Raw genomic sequence first — 21,368 nt, forward strand, 5'->3', positions numbered from 1 at the left:
TACTTGGGAGAGTTCATTGAATAATAACTCGTTGAATGTCAAGTCTGCCGGAACACAAGGTGAAGACGCTGACAGACAGACAGACGAGGTGTGTGTGTTTGTGTGTGTGTGTGATCCATGTAAGCTGCAACACCAAGCTAAACACGTTGGTATGATTGTTATTACAGAAGTTCATACGAGACACATTTTTATTGTTTATTTGCATGCTGTCTGGTCCTGAAGTGTCATTTTTCAGCTAAACTGTGTTAGAGAAATATTTTAAAAAAAAGGTCCTCATCCCAGTGACTTATACTGGGAGACAAATCACAACCATGGATGTGTTAGAAGAGCTGGATACGCTAAAAAAAAAAAACGTCTCTAGCTTCCGTGTTGTGCGGCCTTGTGATGATGTCAAGGATGTTTTATTTATAATTCTCAGCTTGAGGAAAGTTTTACACATTTAAAACCTTCATGGATCAAAAAAAATCATAATAGAAAGAGTCATAATTCAGCTTGTTTGCAGTCAACAGTTTTACTACGGTGGTCTACGGGAAAAAAAGCTGTTTTGGGGCCGCAGGTGGATTTTTCCGCTGCAATACCGCAAGTGACCACTAGGTAAAAACTGTGCAGCGGCGCCATATCCAGTTCATTATACATCCACGGTCACAACCCTTTATGATGAGCCTTGAATGTCAGGATTATTATTATTATTATTATTCGATCAACCAATACGTCTGAAACAGAAAAGATAATAATATAAAACTGCCGACAGCGTTAACCTAAAACATCTTCTCGAGGCAGACTTCAGATTCAACCGGCGCAAACGTCAAAGTGAGTTTATCATCGAAGGGTCAGAAAATAAGAGATGCATAGTCAACACGGTGTTGTTTTACGAGCTAGGAGTTAGCATTTCTATCTGAATATCAATATCAGACTTTTTTTTTTTTTTACAAGTGCAGTTTGCTTTTAATCCCTTAATTTGGATTCTCTAATTCCTCTGAACTGTTCTGTTTGTTGGAGCCTCCGCTGCTGCTGCTGCTGCTGCTGCTGCTGCTGCTGCTGCTGCTGCTGCTGCTGTTTGGCGGCAAATTGGAGGCTGCACTTCCTATTTTTAACTATTTTTTAAAAGGATAAATAGCAGCTGGGACATCAAATATTTAATACTTTCTCCTCGTAGACAGAAATGTTTAACTCCAAGCTCATAAATAGTCTGAATTGGTCGAGACAGTCGGCTGTCAGTAGTTGATGTAAATGAATAAGTGAGTGAGCAGCGGTGAACTGAACACTGAATGCAAACACGGTGGATTCTTCTTCAAATTAACACTTAAAAGTTGAAAATATATACTGAACTTTTTTTTTTTTAATATAACAATTAAACAAAAAAAAAAAAGACATAAGCATTAAGTATTTGAGAATCAAAAAAACAACACTTTGATTTATGTATAAGGAATAAAATATAGTAGAATTAACTTTGAAAATCTAAGACCAAAAAAAAAAAAAAAAAAAAAAAAAAATTCCCCGACTGTAAATTACAACAAAACTCTTGGTTTAGAAAAAAAACACTACATCCTCCCGATGGTTTCCTTTAAGAAAATAAAACTCAAGAGTCTGCTAATGAGAATGAGAGAAGGAAAATATTGTCTCACTCCTGTAAAATTGTCTCTAAAAGAAGACGGGCGGCGAGAAGGACGATTTCTTTCTTTCCCCTCCCCTCCATGCTGATCCTCTCTCCGCTGCTTCCCGTCTCTCCCCGTCTCGTCTCTTCCTGCCCCACGTGTCAGTCAGGAGGCTGGTCGGCTCTACACAGGCGTCAGTTAGTGTGTGTGTCTTCCCCCCCCGCAGGGTCGGTGCTCGTCTCTGTTCAGTAGGAACCGTAACGATCCTGAGGAAACACCAGAAAGTGTCAAAACATTTCAAGTCAAACAGCTGCTGAGCTCGAGGATGACGCCACTGCCGCTGATGATGATGATGATGATGATGATGATGTCTCACCTGGATCGTGTTCATGACGCCGTTAGCGAGGACAGCCATCTTTCCCGCCACGGTCTTCACTCCTTGTTTGAACTGTGCGATGTCCGGACCGGAGGGGAGCACGCTGTCGAAGCCTGAAGCCCGAGCTGACGGGGAGGAGAAGAAGAGTTACAGCAGGTCAAAGAGGCTGGAGAGTATAAAACTATAAAATCATTTTTACAGGTGTCTGATGTTGTGGTATAATTTTACAAGACTTATGATGTGCTGAGACAAAACGCAATGCAAATGATTATTGATAAAATGATAAGCGTAAGTGTGCTGAATTAGTATCGTATGGTATGTATACCTCACAAGAACTTGTATGTTAAAGGTAATCACACTCAGAGCGCTGGATAAAGTTGTAAGTGTGTTTGTATTAAACTAGGACAGATCAAAAATCAGGGTGTAAAATGGAAAGAATAAACTTAAAAATAAATAAATAAATAAATAAAGCCAGAAGAGAATTTGGAAATAATAGTGTAAAATAAACCTGAACAGCTTTTAAAAGATAAAAGACCAGGTCTGGACAAAGTAAACATGTCCAAAACCTATTTTTAGGACTTTGGGTCTGCAACAGGTGATGTTAAGAGATTATAATGGTTGTAATTGGCTGATATGAAGAGGTTGGACAAGTGTTGCTCTCCTTTTATGCCGCCATTAAAGAACACTTTGCTGCTCTGAACTCTGACTCCTGATGATGTTTTTTTTCTTGAGCTGATCTGAAACTTTTTCCAACTGAGATCCAAAGATTTATTACTAGGATGTCTCCTCACTTCACTCTTCTTTAACAGATCGATCTTTTCATTTATCTTCTAATTTGTTCCATTTGTTGTTGTTTTTTTGCTTATTTTTACATTTTAGTTCTGGCTGTTTCAGTGGAGTTGTGTTGGATGGAAGAAGTTTGTTTTTCTGTAAATGTTAAAAAATTATAAATTAATCACAGTATTTGGTTTATTATTTATATCAAATATAATCATTTTGTATTTTGATTTCAGCATGTAACCTGTTTTCAGGTCTCTGCTGCAAAAGATCTCAGTGAGATAACAGTTGTTGGAGTACCATAAATAATTGTTGTAATTAATGTAATATCTACTCTTTTTAATGTTTTTTTAAATTTGAACTTAATCTAAATTTAATTTATTGTAAATCTGTTTCTTTTTGTAAACCTGACTGAGTGATTCCAGTGTTCATGCACCTTTAATCTGTGCAAACAGCAATAAAGTCTCTTTAGATTTCCTGAATAAATAAAGCTTAATAATAATAAAAAATTGGGAAATTTAAAGATGAAACCTCTATTTTATTAGTATATGAAGTATTCTAAAAAGTTGAGGATAAGGGTGAAAATTTTTAAATATTTTTGTTATGTTTGCAAATCTCATGAAAAGCCCAAAACCAACAATAAACTGATCTACTAACAAAGTCTGAAATATCTTCTTCCTCTGTGCTGTAGACTGTTGTTGTTTCCAAAAAACTATTAAAAACACATCAGAGTCACAACGAAGCACTGATGACATGTTCCTTCATCACCATCAACACACACACACACACACACACACACACACACACACACACACACACACACACACACACACACACACACACACACACACACACACACACACACACACACACACACACACACACCCTCCTGCTGCCAGAAACACTCACTAAAGCAACAAAGGTGGATTCATCCGCCGCAGAAAATAGTCCCCAACAAACACACTGCTTCCTTCTGACTGAGCAACATTTTTTGCTAAAAACTACAATGTTCAGCTGTTTTAGGAAATCAAAAAGTCTTTTATAACATTAAACTACAGATCTGTGATTTACATCTTTAGTGGGATTTGATGGGCTCGGGTTAACACCTGGTTCTGGACTTTTCCTTTAAACTAAGCTTTTTGCTACTTTTGCTTTTTCACATTTTATTAATTTTTTACCACAACTGAAATAACATTTAAATAAAAAAATGTCATAAGTTTTCTTTTAATTTCTCTCACAATCACACACACACACACGTCTCACCTTTATGGTCGCCGCCTTCTCCGAACAGGTCAGCAGAGCTGATGGAGGTGCTTCCAGACATTCCCTCCAGTCTCGTCTTTGCCTCATACTGCCAGAATAAGAAAGTCAACACTCGGGTTATAACACGACACTGTTTCACAAATAAAATCTCTTTCCAGGATCCATCTCTCTAAATAGACAAGATTCCAAAATTAGAAAGTTTAATTTGAGCTTGAAGTGGTTCTAGTGCTTAGTTATTGTTTTAAAGCGGTTTCTCACCTCGGCGCTGCTCTCTCGACCAAAGAACATGTCTGAGGAAATGGCCTTTGCGTTAGCGAACTTCTGCCGGGCCTCGCTGGACTCCGACACCGGAGCAGAAACATCAGCTTTCCTTCTGCTGGGAAGTCTGGATGAAACACAACAGCACACATCACAACCGTCACAACTTTATTTTGATTTTTTTAAGAATAAAAGACATCAGACAGGAAGTGATCACCATACCTCTCTCCTATTGGCTGAATACTAGAGATGGTGACCTCCTCTTTGGGGTCGTCTTTCTCCAGAGCCCAGGAGGTGGTGAAGGAGGCGGTCCCTCCATCAGTGTCCCACCGGGATCCAAAACTGTCTCCCACTGTAAACGGGTTGTCCTTATACCTGGAAACCACAGAGGAAAGACGTCGCTGCTTTAACATCTGTGAACTCGGCTTCTTCTACTCTAGAATATAAAAACAGCCGAACAGCTTCACTGATCTCAGCTGGTTGAAGCAGATAAATGATGTAACACGTGTTTTTGGAAAAAGACTTTTTGAAGACAGAGTAGAAGCTTTTTCTCTTGTAATGTGAAATATTTACATCAATTAATCCCACGTTAATGTAGCTTGTTACTCAGTTTCAATCTCTTCTGTCAGGTTTTTGGAAACGGTCGAAATTATGTTTAATTGTTTATTGTTCTTGATGGTTTGACAAGTTTGAATTACATCACTGAACACACACACACATTGAACACATCACTCCAGGATTTCACAGTTTTGTTTGATGTGTTTGAATGTTTAATTATGCAGCAACTTTTCTCAAAAATTGTGATCCAATCTGCGATGTTTTATGTTCTCTTATTGCAGTAAAATTGTGGGAATTGGGGAAAAATTGCAAACAAAAGGAAAATAATGTGATATTTTGAAAACTACTACCAATGACGAGTCATATGCTATCACTTCCTTGGATAAAAAACATAACATATACAACCATATTTCAGTGCTATTTTAATGTAATTTAATGTATTTTACTGTATTTTCTGAACTTTTGTTAGCAGGTGAAATTTGTCCATCATCACCTGAATGTGCTGCGATGAATCCAAGAGTCATATGCTATCACTTCCTTGGATAAAAAGCATAACGTATATCACAGAAACGACGATTTTTTTTTAATGTATTTTCTGAACATGAGAGCCATGAGCTCAAAGACATATAAAGAAGACAATACTGTACTTGAGTTCAGCCTTTTCATTAGAGTTTCATTTCCAAAGTGTCCATTTTTATGTTGGAGGTAGATCATGTCCATCTTTACGTCAACTTGTATTCTTCTGACTAACTGAATCAAACCTCATTTAGGAACATTTGGGAATTGTTTTGCTCTGTTTGCAGGTGAGATTTATCCATCTTCCACCTGAACATGCTGCGATGACATAAAATCACCACGACATGAAATGTGACAACTGGTCCGAATCACAAGCGGTCTGTTGATTTGGACGTTTCATTGTAAAGTTGTGGTCATTTAGCAAAATTGCAATCTCTCGCAAATATCGCAGAGATTTCTTGATTTTGTGTTTAATTATTGTGATCGCAACGGTTTCCTAGTGAGACTGAAGAACAAGTTAGACGAGGCTTCAGAAACTCCTGCAGGTTAAACTGAACTAAACAAACACAGACTCACTAGAAACAGACTGGAAGAAACTCACTAGCTTAGCAACATTAATGCTACAAACAACCCATAATGCAACACTCGCTGTAGGAGTCGTGTTACTTCCTCTGTTCTAAAAGAAAATCTGATGTTGTGAACACGTAACCGTCTTCTCCTTGAATATAAGACGACTCTTTCTGTTTCACATGTAATTTTCATATATTCAGGCCAATAAGGTAAGTAGATTTAATTTGAAGGAGTGTTTCACATACTTCGGGGGTCCAGAGGTGAAACCCGGCTCGTCAAACATGTCCAGTTTGGAGCGAGACGAGCTCTTTGCTCCCACAGGAGTTTCCTGCTCGATCACCTGCATCTCTGACATCACCGAGTGAGACACAGCGCTGAAACAGGAAGCACACACACAAGTTTAGAGACACAACAGACACTTTTATAACGATCAAACGCCTCAACTTTAATATGATAAAGAACTGTCACATATAAAGAATCCTGTATTAAGAGAACTGTAATTGTGCCAAATAACGAGACCTGATAACATGCGGTAACTGTTTGAGATCATTAGAGGTTCACAGGAAGACAATCCTCTCAGAATAACAACAACCGGATGTTCCTGTCGTGACGTTACCTCCTGTTTCCGAAGCCCATGCCCAGTCTCTCAGCCTGCTCCCTCTTCTTGCCCTCCAGGTTCTGAAGCTTCTTATCTTCCATCTTCCTGTCGATCTCCAGCTCTTTGTAGGCCAAACGCATCGAGGCCACACTGGTGGAGAAAGATGAACAAGTCTTGAATATTACATTCTTTCGTATTTCTAGTATAAGAGAAATAAAATCATTTATTTGGATGACGTACATGGATTCCTCGGCTTGTTTCTTGGCCTCAGCAGCCTGCTCCTCTCTCAGCTTCTCGGCCACTTGCGCCTGTTTCTCCACCTCTGAGAAACTCTTACTGCTCACCTTCTGGGCACCGAGACCTTTCTTTGCACCGAGCTGCATGAGGAGAAAATGTAGAACACAGATTAGTTACACCTGTTCATTTCCTGTTTAATGGCTTCATGCTGGCCGTCTGTTGTTCCATGTGAGCCAAAATGAGCATCAAGTAAAACAACTTCCAAGATAAAAGGTTTGTAGTTTGGTGAAAAATATGACTTACTCCCTTTTTGGCAGCCATGGGCTTCTTTTTTCCAATGATGGAAGGTTTCACATCTGTAACACAAACAGACATCTGTTAATAAACTGCAAGTTTTATTTTTCCAACCTACCAGAACAATTTTTAAATTGCAGACCTGCAAAACCAAGCAAGAAAAAAAAAACACACCAGCTCAAGACAAAAACAAGTTAATATTGATAAAAAGGCTGAATGCAGAGATTCAGCACTGAGAGGAAAAACGAGGCTTTTTTAAATTGTGAATTCTCAAACTGCAACCCGTCAAATCATTACAGGCACGAAGCAAGGCGCTCAGTTAAAGTGGCGACCTCAAAGATCTGCGTTTCATTCTCTTTGGCGGCACCATGTGGCGTTAAGCAGTAATAGCAGGTGTGTTTTTGGACCTCACTCGACATTACTCCCGTCACGGTAGTACGAGCCAAGCGGCAACCTCCGGGGCTGTAAAATGAAGCCAATGCGGAAGTGCCAAAAACTGCAGTTCTTTGAATGGCCACCTGGGGCTCAAAAAGCGAGTCAATCCCCATAGACCCCCATGTTAAAATGTCCAACTTTACAGCAGAAATAAACATGTTTACAGCCTGGTACAAAAACGGTTTTGGTCTCTTCAGCTAATTTCTCCTTTCATGACAACTGTAGGGGGGGGGGGGGCTGTGATTTTTTTTATAACTCACCCGTTTAAGTTTTATTAAGCCGCTTCAAAGCCGCTCTTCAGAAACTAACGGGTGACGTCACGGTAACCACGTCCATATTTTTATAGTCTATGAGTGCGAGCGAACTGAAGAGCGAGTCTGTTGCGTTAGCTCCGCCTACTCTCTCTGGCGGATAGACCACCGGCGGATGGGAAACGCGTCACCAACTGCGCCGCTTGTGATTTGAATGCATGGCGGGAAAGTCGCCACTGACACCTGGTTCGTAATTATCATAATACTAGGGCTGTAGTCAACCAAAGAAAATCTTGGTCGTCGGGGAGGAGGGAAGGGGGTTGTAACGGGACAAAGTGCACAGTGAACTCGCATTTCTCCGTTTTGCCTCTTCAGGTTAAGCTAACCTATTGTTGCTAACTTTGAAGCTAACCCTCTTCACTTTTCCAGCACTTGGGGAAACAACAGACGTGACTTTTTAGCATTTATTAACTGACACACTGTAGTCTGTACTGTACATTTACTGCCAGACTGACAACTTACCGCTAACCTTTTCCTCTGCTCCGCTCGCATCCACCTTCACTTTCCTGCCGCTCTTTCCCACTCGCTACGCAAACATACTAAGCGCTACCCTGTTCCTAAACGGAACCGATATTTAGCGTTATTTTTGGCATTAAAAATATATTTTGGCCTGGCGGGGGTTCGTTGATATTATAACAGGAGAAACGCTGATACAGTAAACGTTGAGTACAGTTAGACCCAACAGTCTCCATTAGGTTGGGCGAGTTCAAAGTTGTGGAAACAGCGGGGGTGTTTTGAATACACCCCCTTTTTCACAGGTAATTTGTTATTCTGTCCCTCCCGCCGCAGGAAATAATGGATTACTCCTGGAAGGCTACTGATGTAGCATTTTTCTCCTTATGAAAGTAACACGGAGATTATTCGACCAATGAAAATTTAGTCGGACAAGAGCATATAGTACAACTAGTCGACCAGCAGACTACAGCCCTACATAATACTGCAAATGTAAAAGCTTTCATCAGCAGGTCATAGGTTCAGTCACCACTGTGTGACTTAACAGACATTTATTTAAATGAGATTATATCTTTCAGGATGTGTAAGCCGCCGGTGCACCGCAGCATTTAAAACTGATCTTTTGACCTCACCACTGACTAAACTGCTTCACACCTTCTGCACGACAGCAAAGACAAAAACTCTCATGACACCGATGTTAGTCAGTCAGTTTGATCTCAGAAGAATGTTTGTCATGATTAAATTAACAAATTGAGAGAAGGGCTAGGAACTGAAACTACTGACGCTTTAGGAAACTATTCATGTTTCAGGATGCCAGACTCAAAGAATACCATTGTTAGACTCAAACCTTTGATCCCATTCGCCAGTTCCCTTCCAAGTTATGATGCCATAATGTCAACATGTTTCATCAGAAGCGCTAGCAGCAAAAATACCAGTACTCATCCCCGCTGATTACCTGGAGGAGGTATGTACTTTGACTGCTTTTACACAATGCAGTGGCCTTGGTTAAACCAGCATTCAGCGTGTCAAAGAGTTGAACAGCAGGCGCTCACCAGAAATAGTACCAGAAAAATTCCATTGCGTGATAAGAGCTAAGAGAGGTGAGAACGGGAGGCGGCTGATGAGGTGTCAATCAAGCAACACAACCATGCGTCTGAGGCAGAACCAGCCAGCGCAAAACAGCAACTATACCCGCTCTAATCACCTTGAAGTGTCCATCCTTCCTGTGATGACAAACGCATGGAGTCCTCTACAGGACAGGACAGACCAGCAACACCATCATATCCCAAAAACACAAAAAAAAAAGCAGATTTCACATGAGAAAAATGCTCTTTTTAAATAAGCTTTGAGCCCGATTAAGACTAACAAATACCCTGCTGGATGGATCTGTGTCCCCAGGATTGAGCATCTTGCAAATAAAAAGTGAGATTTATTGTTTTCACAGGTGTAGAGAAGAAGAAAACTATGAACTATGCTTCTCAGGCCTTCGTGATTGTTCATCAGATCATTTTGACCTCAGTCCTCTGCGGGTGAAAAGTTGTCAATCATGTCAACAATGAATGAAAGAAAAAATTATTAATAAGCAAGGAGTGGAGCAGGTTCTTTTTAATTACAACACTGCAGCTGCAAACAATTTAGTCCGTGTAACTATACAAAAGATCCAATGATCTAAAAATAGAAAAGAGAAGAGAGAGATATGAAGTTGCAGAGCAGGACTGAGTCAAGTATGTTCCCAGTTGAATAAGCAAAAATGTCAAACATGAGAAGGGAAATTGGCGATGACAATGCTGAGGTTATGAAAGAGCCGGGCTTGTGACGCTTGCTGCCTTCGCTCACGGAGGCCTGATTAAAGAGAACAGACTCACCGATGGAGGCTTTGGGTGATGTGCTCAGACCGTCGATGCTCGGCCCTTCCTCCGGCTCTGCAAACAAAAAGATTATAGATGAAACAGCTGAAATAACACAAGAACATACTCCCACAGATAATCCAAATCAAGTGTCACATCCAGCTGATAATTAAATATAGTCTAGAGTTACAGAACAGGTGAATCTTTATTTTCAAAGACAGTGGAGTCGATTCAACTCGCTGAATGCTCTAAAGTGATTTATGGTGACACTTTCAGCAGGTTGTGGAATCACAAGAGATTAAAAACAAGAATCTGTGCAGCAGACGCCGAGATAAACAGACAACGTTACAAAGACTCGTTTAAATCATTTAAGAAACATAGCAAGAGTCAGACCCTTCCTTACTTTAGTAGATGCACAAGAAACTCACTCATGCCTTTATTATATATATAGATTATTGTAATGCATTTTATACTGGTTTACCAAATAAAACCATTGATCGGCTGCAACTCGTTAGGAAAAAAGGGAACGTTTTACACCAGTATTAGCGTCATCGCACTGGCTACCTGTAACACTGAGGATAGATTTTAAAGTTCTTTTTATTTGTTTTTAAAGCCCAAAAAAGGTCTCTAGCAGCTTCATATTTCTCAGATTGCTCGTCAGAATACGTGCCAAACCGTTCGCTTAACGCCGGCTTGTTAAATGTGCCACAAACAAAATGCAAAAAAAGTTATGATGAGGAAGCTTTTTGCAGCTACGCACCAAAGATCTGAAACTCCCACCACATATTAGACAAGAAGCAGCTCAAAACGTATTTTTACTGTTATCAGCTGTTTTTTGTTTTTTTTAACTACCTGTTTTATCTTCCGTATCTCATGCTTTTACCTCTTTTTATCTTCTTACCTCTTTTAATCACTGTAGTTTTTATTGTTTATTGTATTTCTTTCTTTTAATATTCTTAAATATCTGTTTGTTTGTTTCTCTTTCTGTAAAGCACTTTGAGCTGCATTTCATGTTATGAAAGATGCTAATAAATAAAGTTTATTATTATGTCAAACCCCCCAAAAATACTGGATCCTACATTTCCCATGATGCAACAGACAGCATCTTTTCATTAGACGAGGGCTGCAACTAATGATTATTCTTATTATCGATTAACTGTTTTGTCTATAAGATGTTAAAAAATAAATAAAATAAAAAATGTCCGTCCTGAGTTCTTATTCTCATGGTGACGTCTTCAAATGTCTTGTTTGGTTTTGATCGACAGTCAAACATCCAAAGAAATTCAGTTTACACTCATTAAGACACAGAAAAGGTTAAAACCTTCACATTTAAAAAGCAGCAACCATCAAATATTTGTCATTTTTGCTTAAAAAAAAAGCCAAATAAAACTCAACACCCACAATTTGTAATACAGGCTTTCTGATCTAAATGACATCACTATGACATCATTATTTTCTCAGACTTAAGGCTCCGTCCAGTCTCATTAAAGACACGATACTGTTGTTAGAGGCTCAGTAATACTCCTCAGGATGAGTGAACTGACCCTTTAAAATGAGTCAGACAGGTTAGATTATGATGTTCAGACTGATATGTTGTACTAACGGTTGTCATCTTGGCTTTTGGCCGTTGTGTCCGTCAGCTGTGGGACGACGGCGGCTCCGTTCTGCTCCGGCTCGGAGGGCGGCGCCATGCTCCAGTCGTTAGCAGGCTGAAAACATTAAAAAAAAATCAAGTTCTTTACATGTTCAGATTACTTACAAAGCCACATATGTTTCTATCATTTTATATTTTAGAATTCCTCAAAAGCTTCAGATTCAACAATTAATATTGTTCTGATTTTTCAACAATGTTTTACAGGCTGCATTTTTATATATTTGAGGTTTATTAAACATATTTTGTTACATTTGTGTTGTTGTTTATAGTGTCACTGATACCAATTCTATTTCTATTTTCAAATATATATTTTATTATTAGAAAAATGTTCTTTTTCAACTGTAAATCAGTTCAGATCATGTGATTCTTATCAAAAATGTTTTTTTAATGTTATAAATTAACATTAGATCAGATATAGTTATCAGATTGTTTTTTTTTTAACTCCAACCAACCAAAATATTCACGTTCCTGATGAGGAGAAACTACATTTATTATAATAAACTTATTTATTAAAAAGGTAGCAGCAGGACAGAACATACCTGTGTATGTTCTGCAAAGAAGTCTGTCTCTTTCTTCTCAGGAGCAGCGGGAGTACCTGCCGCCGCGGAGGAGTCGATCCACAGCTGCAATGAGGAAAATGTTTGTTATTATTAAAAGCATTCAAGCTATTTCATTAAAAAACAAAACACACACAGGTAACAAACAAGTTCACAGGTTATTTTTTTGGCATATTGCCTGCGATGTGATTAGTACACACCCTGTGGACTCTGATCTGGATGCTAACATGGTTCAGACACTGATTATTGCTTTACCACTCTTATGTAATATGTCAATAAGCCACAGGACACCGCTGAACACGACTGTCGTATCTCTGAGATACTAAATTACATAAAAATTATTCAACCAATAAATCAGATTGCGAGCAGATATCAGGTAACAGACTGTAAGAGCTGTTAAGTCACATAATATCTGAGAATAATTAGTTTTATATGTAATATTTTAGATCAGATAAGTTGCCTCTCGGTTTATATAAACCTCCAGAGCTGACTGTATGTGTTCCCAATTTTTTTTTTTAGGATTATTTCAGGGCTTTCGTGCTTTATTTGACAGACACAGAGAGGATAACAGGGGGGGGGGGGGGGGAGGGGATGTGTGTGTAATAAAGATACAGGTATCTTAGTACGTGCACACGTTGTACTGAACATTACAGGGTCAAGTGAGGGTTCATCAAGTGTAGCTGATTATACTGATGTGTTATTTCTCCAGAGAGGAGAAGCCGAATTAAAATCATTTAAGGCTGAAAATGTATTTATTAGAGCTGAAAGTGCAGTTTTATGATGATTGGAAGCACGCAATAAACAAAAAAAAGGCAACAGCACTAAAGTTTGATCAACTAACCTGTCAGTCCACTACAAAACATACAGCCTACGATGAAAATGAAAACGTCTCATCCCCCGAGCTGTTTCTACTTGACTGATACTCACATCTGTGCCATATTTGGACAACGCGGTATTCGCTTGCTGCCGGATCTTCTCTCTGTACATCTGGGCCGCGCGACTGTTATACTTGGCGTTGGTGTCGTTTGTGGAGCAGCCGTGCTGGCGGAAGAACGCCGTCTTCAGACAGGAGGAGAAGGAGGAAGTTATTGCATCACATCAGAAACCACAGAGATTAACCAAACCTTAACTTTAACCCATAAATACTGTTTTTAATTCAGTTCAGGCCTCAGCTCTGTTCTGACTTACCGCGTTGGCGTTGCCTCCGACCTGCATACATCTGAGCTGAAACCAGTTCCAGTTGGAGTCTAACTCAGTGGATCTGAAGGAGGGGGGAAAAGGAAAGTCAGCAATCTCCAGTATGACAAGTAATCGTTGCACTACTGGTCACTGTGTCATTCACAAGGAAAAACTCTACGCTGCTCATACGCCACGTTCCTCTAATCTCTGCTGGTAGCACACATGCATCCGCTGTACCCGGCAATTAGAGAGACTGTTTTTTTTCTCTCTCAGGCTGCTCAACCACTCACTAAAACAAGAAGTACGAACCATAATAATGACTCAGAATTAAAAAACAGTGGAAGTGGAAGTGCATGATACTGGTCGGCAGTCTAAAAAGAATCTGAGTTCTAAGTCTAAAAATCTTAATTAAATCACTGATAAACCAACACGTCTTCATCAGGGTATGAGGTGCCATGACAACAGGTGTCCAATTTAAAACTCTTCCAGGTGGTCATGTGATTAGGTCACATGGTGTGTTAATTCTGCCCCTTGAAGAGACCACATAATAAGAGACATAACAATAAGAACAACAAAAAACACACGCAAACATAAACTATAAGAACCTCACATGTGTAAAGGCAGAAAGGAAAAGATATTCAATCACAAATCAATAGTGTGTAATTTAAGGACAATCTGACAGTGATAAAACACTAGTGTGAGTTAACTCTAATAGTGTCCTACAATGTGAAAATACCCTCAATAGTCAAAAAACAAGTGGTCAAAGCTCATAATTACAACAACAATAATATTCAGTACTAACAGGAAGGTGTAATGATGGTTCAACAGTATAGTATGAACATCACAGTATAGAACAGCAGCACAGTGTTCCTCATGAAACACAGTGTAGAAGTCTATTTCCTCGTTTAGGTCTAGAAAGGAAGTGGCCCTGACTTTATCAATCCAAAAAGTCTCCCGTTGAAGGAGACGTTTGTCGCCTCCACCTGCATTATTCAGAGTGACCTCGATGGCCGTGGCGTTCAAAGTGGGGTTGTGTTGGTCCTAATATCCCACAGCTTACGTTTTTTTTTTTTTTTATAACTTACAGAGTGCCTCAGATTCTTTCTAGACCGCCAATCAAAACCACAAACTACCAACACTATTGTTTTTTTCCCCGGTGCAGCACACACCCATTGTTTTTTTCTCTTCATGATAATGACTGTTGAAAGCTATGAGTTATTATTATTATTGTTGTTGTTGTTGTTGTTGTTGTGAAGCCCACCTGATGAAGCTGAGGTGCACGCCCAGGGAGCGGTGGATGCCAGAGCAGTCGATGCACAGGAACACACCGTATGGAATACTTGCCCAGCTGGGGTTCTTGGCCGCGCAGTCAAAACATGCCTGTAAAGAAACAAAAAGTACATGTGAAGCACTATGAGATACTATAAGCACGCAACATCGGAATGGTAATTACACTGCTGTGAAGCAATATGACGAACATGCGACAACAAAAACATGTCTGAGACGTGATGATGTACGTGCCTGTTCTAGCACCCTTATGCAAAACCAACCTACTTTATTTCATAAAGGGAAAATGTGAGCAAATAGTAAAAATATCATTTTATAGAGACCATGAAGACGTGTTCAGACGTCTTGTTTTGTCCAACCAACAGTCAAAAATACAAAGATATTGAGTTTAATATGATGTATGATACAGAAAAGCTTCATATTCTCACATTTGAGAAGCTGAAACCAGCAAATATTTATCTCTTTAGTCCTTAAAAAATGACTAAATAGTTGCCAATTCATTTTGCATCGATTGATTAATTGATCAATCACTGAAGCTCTGACAGAGATGCTTAATCTAAAGATTAATATATTCTTATGATTTACATGCAGTCACTTGCATGAATGACTCAGCTGGCATGTAAAAAATGTGGAAGTGAACAGAGGAAACAATAAGTGCTATATACATTAAACACCATTAGTCAGGAACACTATACCGGTAAAAATGTCTGAATATTGACAATAACAGTGAGTTAATCTATCTTCAACCATTTCGATAATCAATTCATCATTGCAGTCATTTGTCAAACAAAAACGGCCAAATCTGCTCTTGTTACAGCTTCTTCAATGTGAGGATTTAATACTTTTTTTACATTATCTTTTGAATCTTGAACCAACAATCAAAACTAGACATTTGTAGGGCATCATGGGCAAGAGATTGAAAACAGGAACAAGAAAGTGAAGGACTCATTACATCATTCTGGGTTTTTCTTTAAGACTTTAGTGTCAAACAAAAGGCTGCCGGTCTAATTCACACTGTGTCATACAGACCAGAATCACAATCTGTTTATTAGACAAGTATGAAGCATATAAAGAATGTGTCTTTGCATTTACTCCAACAATCGCAACATAGAAGAATAAAAAATGGAACAAAAGATAATAATAGTAATGACTTGAAATGGGATATAACCCTTGAAATGAAATATGGGCTCTACTATGGACAAAGAAATAAAGTGCATGACATATAAGAAGGTGACGAGTGCAAAAATTAAACGTGACATGTGCAATAAATAACTAAATTATGTAACAGTGTGTATATGTGTGTGTATATGTAGATTTGTTGCTGTTGTTTATTTGACTTTATTTTTTCTCTGAAGTGTGTGTTCTGTGTCTGGTTGGCACACTTCTGTTCATATAGGTTTTCTGAAAGAAAACCTTATAAAAAAGTAAATAAAAACATATGTATGTAACAGTGCAATACAATATACACTGTTAAGTCCAGTTTGATTACATATATGTGGAAAAATCATTTACTATAAGGTTTCTTTGAGGCCAACACAGTAAAAAAAGGAAAATTAAACACTAAACATATTATAAATCTGAATATAAAACTCAACATAAGGCAGCAACCCTGTCAAATCTCATCAACACCAAACACTGTTAGCATAAGCGACACATACAGATAAACGTTTCCACTTCACATGTAGCTGTAACATTGAAGTATTTTATGTGTTTATCTTATAAACATGTAGAGTTTAACGACACTCATTTAACCAATAAACACATCATCCTTCTAGCTCGGTATAGCTTTAGCGGTGAGCCGCCTCGGCGTACACAAATCGTATACGTGGCCTTTATGTTTGACCGGTTTACCAGCAGGCTAGTAGCCTTTAGCTCCTGTTAGCTGAACGACTGTGTAGCCGAGTTAAGCTAAACTGAGCTAAGCTAAGCTAGGAGACAGTTCCGGACAAATGAAGCCAACGGGACGGCTGCCAGTAAAATCCCCCGTTAACAGAAACATACACACGGACGGCGGCGGCGTCTTATTCCGTTACCTTGTTTGTAGGGATGGATCTTAGCCTCTTGAAAATGGTCAGAATTTCAGTCTTATTTGGTTCCGTAGCCATCTTGCCACTCTGACAATTTCCATATGCTGACGTCACTACGGGTCCTCCCGTGCCCAAAAGAAAAGAAAAAAAAGAAAAAAGCGATATATCCTGGAGGAATACGTGGACTTTGCGGATATTTGTTCCTTTTGTAATCACCAGAAATAATGTGCTGTCATTCATAAATTACATTTCTTAATCAGTTCATCAGAAAGTTCAAACTTGGTAGTGGTCTCCAGTATTAGCATAAAGCGCCCCCCATATCATCTGGAATGTTTGTAAGTGGCCTTTTGCAGCATTTGTCAGCTATTTCATGGTCAGGCAGCTTTAAAGGCTTTTCAGCCATTGAGTTGTTGCTTCAGTTTTTTTCCCATTGAAGTGTAATAAGCGATAATTGCTCTAGTTGGATAATTGCTGGTTGTGCAAACGTGAAAAAACTACAATGAACATTTGACTATAAACTCAAGCTTGCAGAATGACTTGTCATGTCTATGAAAACATTTTTTTTTTTTCTTAATTATCACTCTTACACACCGTATTCAATTAAGTGCCATAGTCTACACTTATTGGCTTATCCTATTCAACTGCTAAACCAATCGACATTAAGCCCTTAATGGGATCAAATTAGTTAAGGCTGTATCTTGAGTATCCAGAAGTCTCTCAAGAAAAACAGTCATTATGGATTCCAATGAAAAGGGCGGGATACTCTAAATACTACAGTACTTCTCCTTTACTCTAAACAAGAGTAAAGTCAGTAAGTTGAGGCAGTTTTCAAGAATCAGAATTAGAAATAGAAACAGGTTTAATGGCAAGTAGGTTTGCACATACAAAGAATTTACTTATGGTGCAGAACAAGCAGAATATACACAAAAGTCAAGTAATCATAAATAATATATAACAGAAATGTACAATAAGAATATATAAAAACATGATCATCTGCAAAATCATCCCTTTCCATATTATCCATATATTATCTTAACCTTGATGGCTTAATTTTTTTTTACTTGTATGCAATTATTATATTGAATAAACACCAGTAACACTGTCTGCTTTTAATTACTAGATATTTTTATCATGGTCCCTTATCTACAAGCATAATTTCCCAACTTTTACATTTTTTATATGGAATGATAAACACATAATATAACAATATTGCATAAACATTTTTTAAATCCTGTTTACAAAACTATATTAAACTGGTGGATCGATTATTTAACAGGGATGGCACTTTATTTGCTTATGAAGAGTCTCCTCACCAGTAAAAAAACCCACCTTTCCTTCACGTCTGGGGATTAAGCAGAGATTTTCAGTGCAATCCCTTCCGGTATGCTGCTTAGGCAACAACCAGTTAAGGGTTAATCTTACCCTTTATCCCACTGCACACTGCTTTTCTCTGTGACTTACTTCTTTTGTGTCTTTTTTCCCATTTAGACTAGTGAGCTACAGGAGAAATAACACAAAAGAGACTGAATGCATTCGTACAAGGAACATAGACTCCAACATTAAATATCACAAACATCAAAAATGAAGACAAGATGTGCAGCATCTGTGTCAAACATCCAGCTACTCCTTATACCCTATAAAAATAAGAAAAATAAAACAAATAAAAATAAAAGAGAAGAGAGAAAAAAGATGAACATGATAAAATTATTATCATGTGTTTCATCCAGTACCCAGTGTAGAGACTGTGCTGTTGTTGTTGTTGTTTTATTATTGTTGTTTTATTCTTGTCGTTACAATAAATGGAATAAAATGAAAAAATTGTGAATAATATATTCCTTAAAATGTTTTTGCTCTTATGCAATCATTATCTACTCGCAACCAAAATTGAGGAACCTTCTTTTCAACCTTTTTTTTTTTTAGTTCAGCAAAGATACACCTAAAAAATCAGGGAATATGCTGACATAAATCATTCCTTTTGTTGTAGATCCCGAGAGACTGTAGTTCATTTATGTTAATATGGCCTTTTTGTGAGAGTTTTTTAAAATAACTTTGGTGCAAATTCTCAGTTCAGAGTTCTCAGCTGTATATTTCTAATTGGCTGAATTTCATATTCAAAAATACACACACTAAAATCATTGGTTTAAATTTTACCCAGTTTGGATCAATACACCGTAGATATAATACTGGATTAATGTTACCTGAGAGCCACCCAAGACAAAAGGTCATTTTGAGGCAGTTTTAGTGTTATTTTTTATTTTACTGTTGGGTTATTTATCCAAACTAAACATTGTTTTGTACAAGATGTAGTACAAAATAACAAATCGCCACTGAGGAAAGTCAACCCAATGTTGTATTGGTGCTATATTAACCCAAACTGGATAAAAAAAATTCAAACCAGTGATTTTTAGTGTGCAAATTTACAAGTATAATGCCTAAATTCATGGTATTAACAATGGAGGAGTACTTTTATTTTAAATACTTTTAAGTACATTAAGTACATGCAGGACTTCAAAGGTGAAATATGTAGGAATTATGTAAGAATTTTAATTTAAAACATTCGAAAATTAACTAAAATTATCAACAGAATATGAAGAAATAACAGTTTTGACATTATGTCAAAGACGTCTCTGTATTGTGTTGCAGAGATATCTATTGAAGTTAGCATGCTAACCAGCTAGCCCCGGCCGATCCTGTCTTGTAATACCATTTTGTACCTCAAGAGGCGACAGTGAGTCACTGTAGTGTCCAGTCTGCCCTCAGTCCAACATGAGAGGATGAAGAAGTAGCACTTCGTCTTCTAGGTTAGATTTATTCAAGGAAACGTTAGCTCAGTGTTATGCTCTGTGTTCTATGAATTGATATTGCTGTCATACTTGGTCAAAGCATGGATGTATAAAGAGAACTGGATACAGCGTCGGAGGCGGGGCCTGTTCATTCCTATGAAAGTTGATCAGTGGCGCATGAAGCCAAAAAACACGACTTCTCGGTATGAAAGTACCCGGATCTTCCGCATTGTGCGGCCCATAGAGCATGCGCACTAGTGACTTTCACTGGCCGAGTCAGCTACTTCTGGTTTAGCCCTCCGGCTAACTTGAATGGGGATAAAACAATTCAGTCATACGGCTCTTCTAGGCTTTTGAAATGTGATTGAACCTAACGGATTTAATTCTGATAGCGAGACGAGTCATTTCGCGGAGGTTGTGACGCTCAGAAAAATGTATCCGCTGATTTACAGACGTCTCTTTCACAATGTAAGTCTATGGGAAAAAGTCTTTTTGGGCCAGTGTGCATCACATGACGTTGTAATTACACGGTTTGGCCTCTATGTCAAATTTGCTTCAAAGCCTGGTGCTCTTCCTGTATCCAGTTCTCTTTATACATCCATGGGTCAAAGTCCTTGTTACCTGGTTTGCTAGCTAACAGAGCACTGATAATGCACTATTGATAACGTAGCATAGCGTAGTGTAACAGACACCCCAACTTTCTGGTGATTTAAGAGGTATGTGGTGGAGAAAGGACTTACAGCTAAGTTGGAAAGCTCTGTACATTTCCACACATACTCTCTGTTGACAATTCTGTGTCCGGTGGATGGAGCAGCTCCCTCGGTAATGGTTTTTAAAGTTAGTTATAGGGCTGCTCTACATTAATCAATTAGTTTTTTGGTCCATAAAATGTCAGAAAGTAGTGAAACATGTCAATCGCTAGCCCAAGGTGACGTCTTCAAATGTCTTATCTGTCACAGAAGACTAAAGAAACCAGAAAATATTCACTTTTAAGAAGCTGAAATCAAAGAATTCTGACCTATTTTTCTTTCAACAATGACTCATAACAATCAATCAATTATCAAAATAGTTGGCAATAAATTTAATAGTTGTCAACTAATTGTTGCAGCTCTGGGTAGTTATTTTGTTTGAGTCTTTGTTTCTTAGAGGAGGAGTTCAGTCACATTAATAATTGTCTTATTAATTTTGTTTATTTGGCACAAACACTTTGTCCCGTCCTTCCTCTTTTTATTGTCTACATAAATACTCTTAATTGTCAAATAAATGCGACACATGTTCTGTTGGTCCTCCATTATTTTGTCTTTGCTGTTCATTTTGTTCTGGATGTCATGGTTCCCCATCAATCAAAGACCAATTAATCATTTAATCTAAAAAAAAAGAAGTTGATAAAAGTCATCTAATGTTCAGTTTGAGTCCTTAGCTGAAAGCTGATCAGACTATAAACTGACTGTGACTCTAAAGCTTGACCTAAAGTCGAGGAATAAACTATCTATCTACCTTCATTGCTTCACAGTCCATTCATAAAATCAGCCAGGAACAAAAAGAAAGTGTCAAGGTCGTAAGAATAAAATGTTAAATTAGTTTAGAGTGACGTGCTTCAGGTTTCAGGGCTCTCGTGACTCGAATGTCCTTCGACACGGAATCTGTTCTCATAATTGATAACTTGAGATCTTTAAGCTATTTGTTATGGATAACATAAATGTTTAGAGCTTAGCTCAGATCTGGTTAGTCCTGTTGGGTGAATTCTGGAGGGAAACGCCTCTCACACCTCTGACATTGAAACTGACTGCACA

General features: G+C 38.3%; 1 protein-coding gene across 1 annotated transcript; it reads right to left on the minus strand.

Moving 5' to 3' along the window:
• Positions 1 to 914: 914 nt before the first annotated feature.
• On the minus strand, positions 915 to 16,914 carry arfgap2 (ADP-ribosylation factor GTPase activating protein 2). The gene is made up of 16 exons (XM_042428871.1): positions 16,799 to 16,914; positions 14,740 to 14,858; positions 13,488 to 13,560; positions 13,227 to 13,358; positions 12,282 to 12,365; positions 11,692 to 11,797; positions 10,107 to 10,163; positions 7,052 to 7,104; positions 6,752 to 6,888; positions 6,530 to 6,661; positions 6,159 to 6,287; positions 4,492 to 4,644; positions 4,270 to 4,396; positions 4,012 to 4,099; positions 1,972 to 2,096; positions 915 to 1,861 (listed from the first exon to the last, which is right to left on the minus strand). The coding sequence occupies exons 1-16, from the start codon at positions 16,868 to 16,870 to the stop codon at positions 1,841 to 1,843; spliced, it is 1,608 nt and encodes a 535-aa protein (XP_042284805.1). The 5' UTR covers positions 16,871 to 16,914; the 3' UTR covers positions 915 to 1,840.
• Positions 16,915 to 21,368: the final 4,454 nt, after the last annotated feature.

The sequence above is a fragment of the Thunnus maccoyii genome, chromosome 1 (genome assembly GCF_910596095.1).
Source record: "Thunnus maccoyii chromosome 1, fThuMac1.1, whole genome shotgun sequence".
Lineage (NCBI taxonomy): Eukaryota > Metazoa > Chordata > Actinopteri > Scombriformes > Scombridae > Thunnus > Thunnus maccoyii.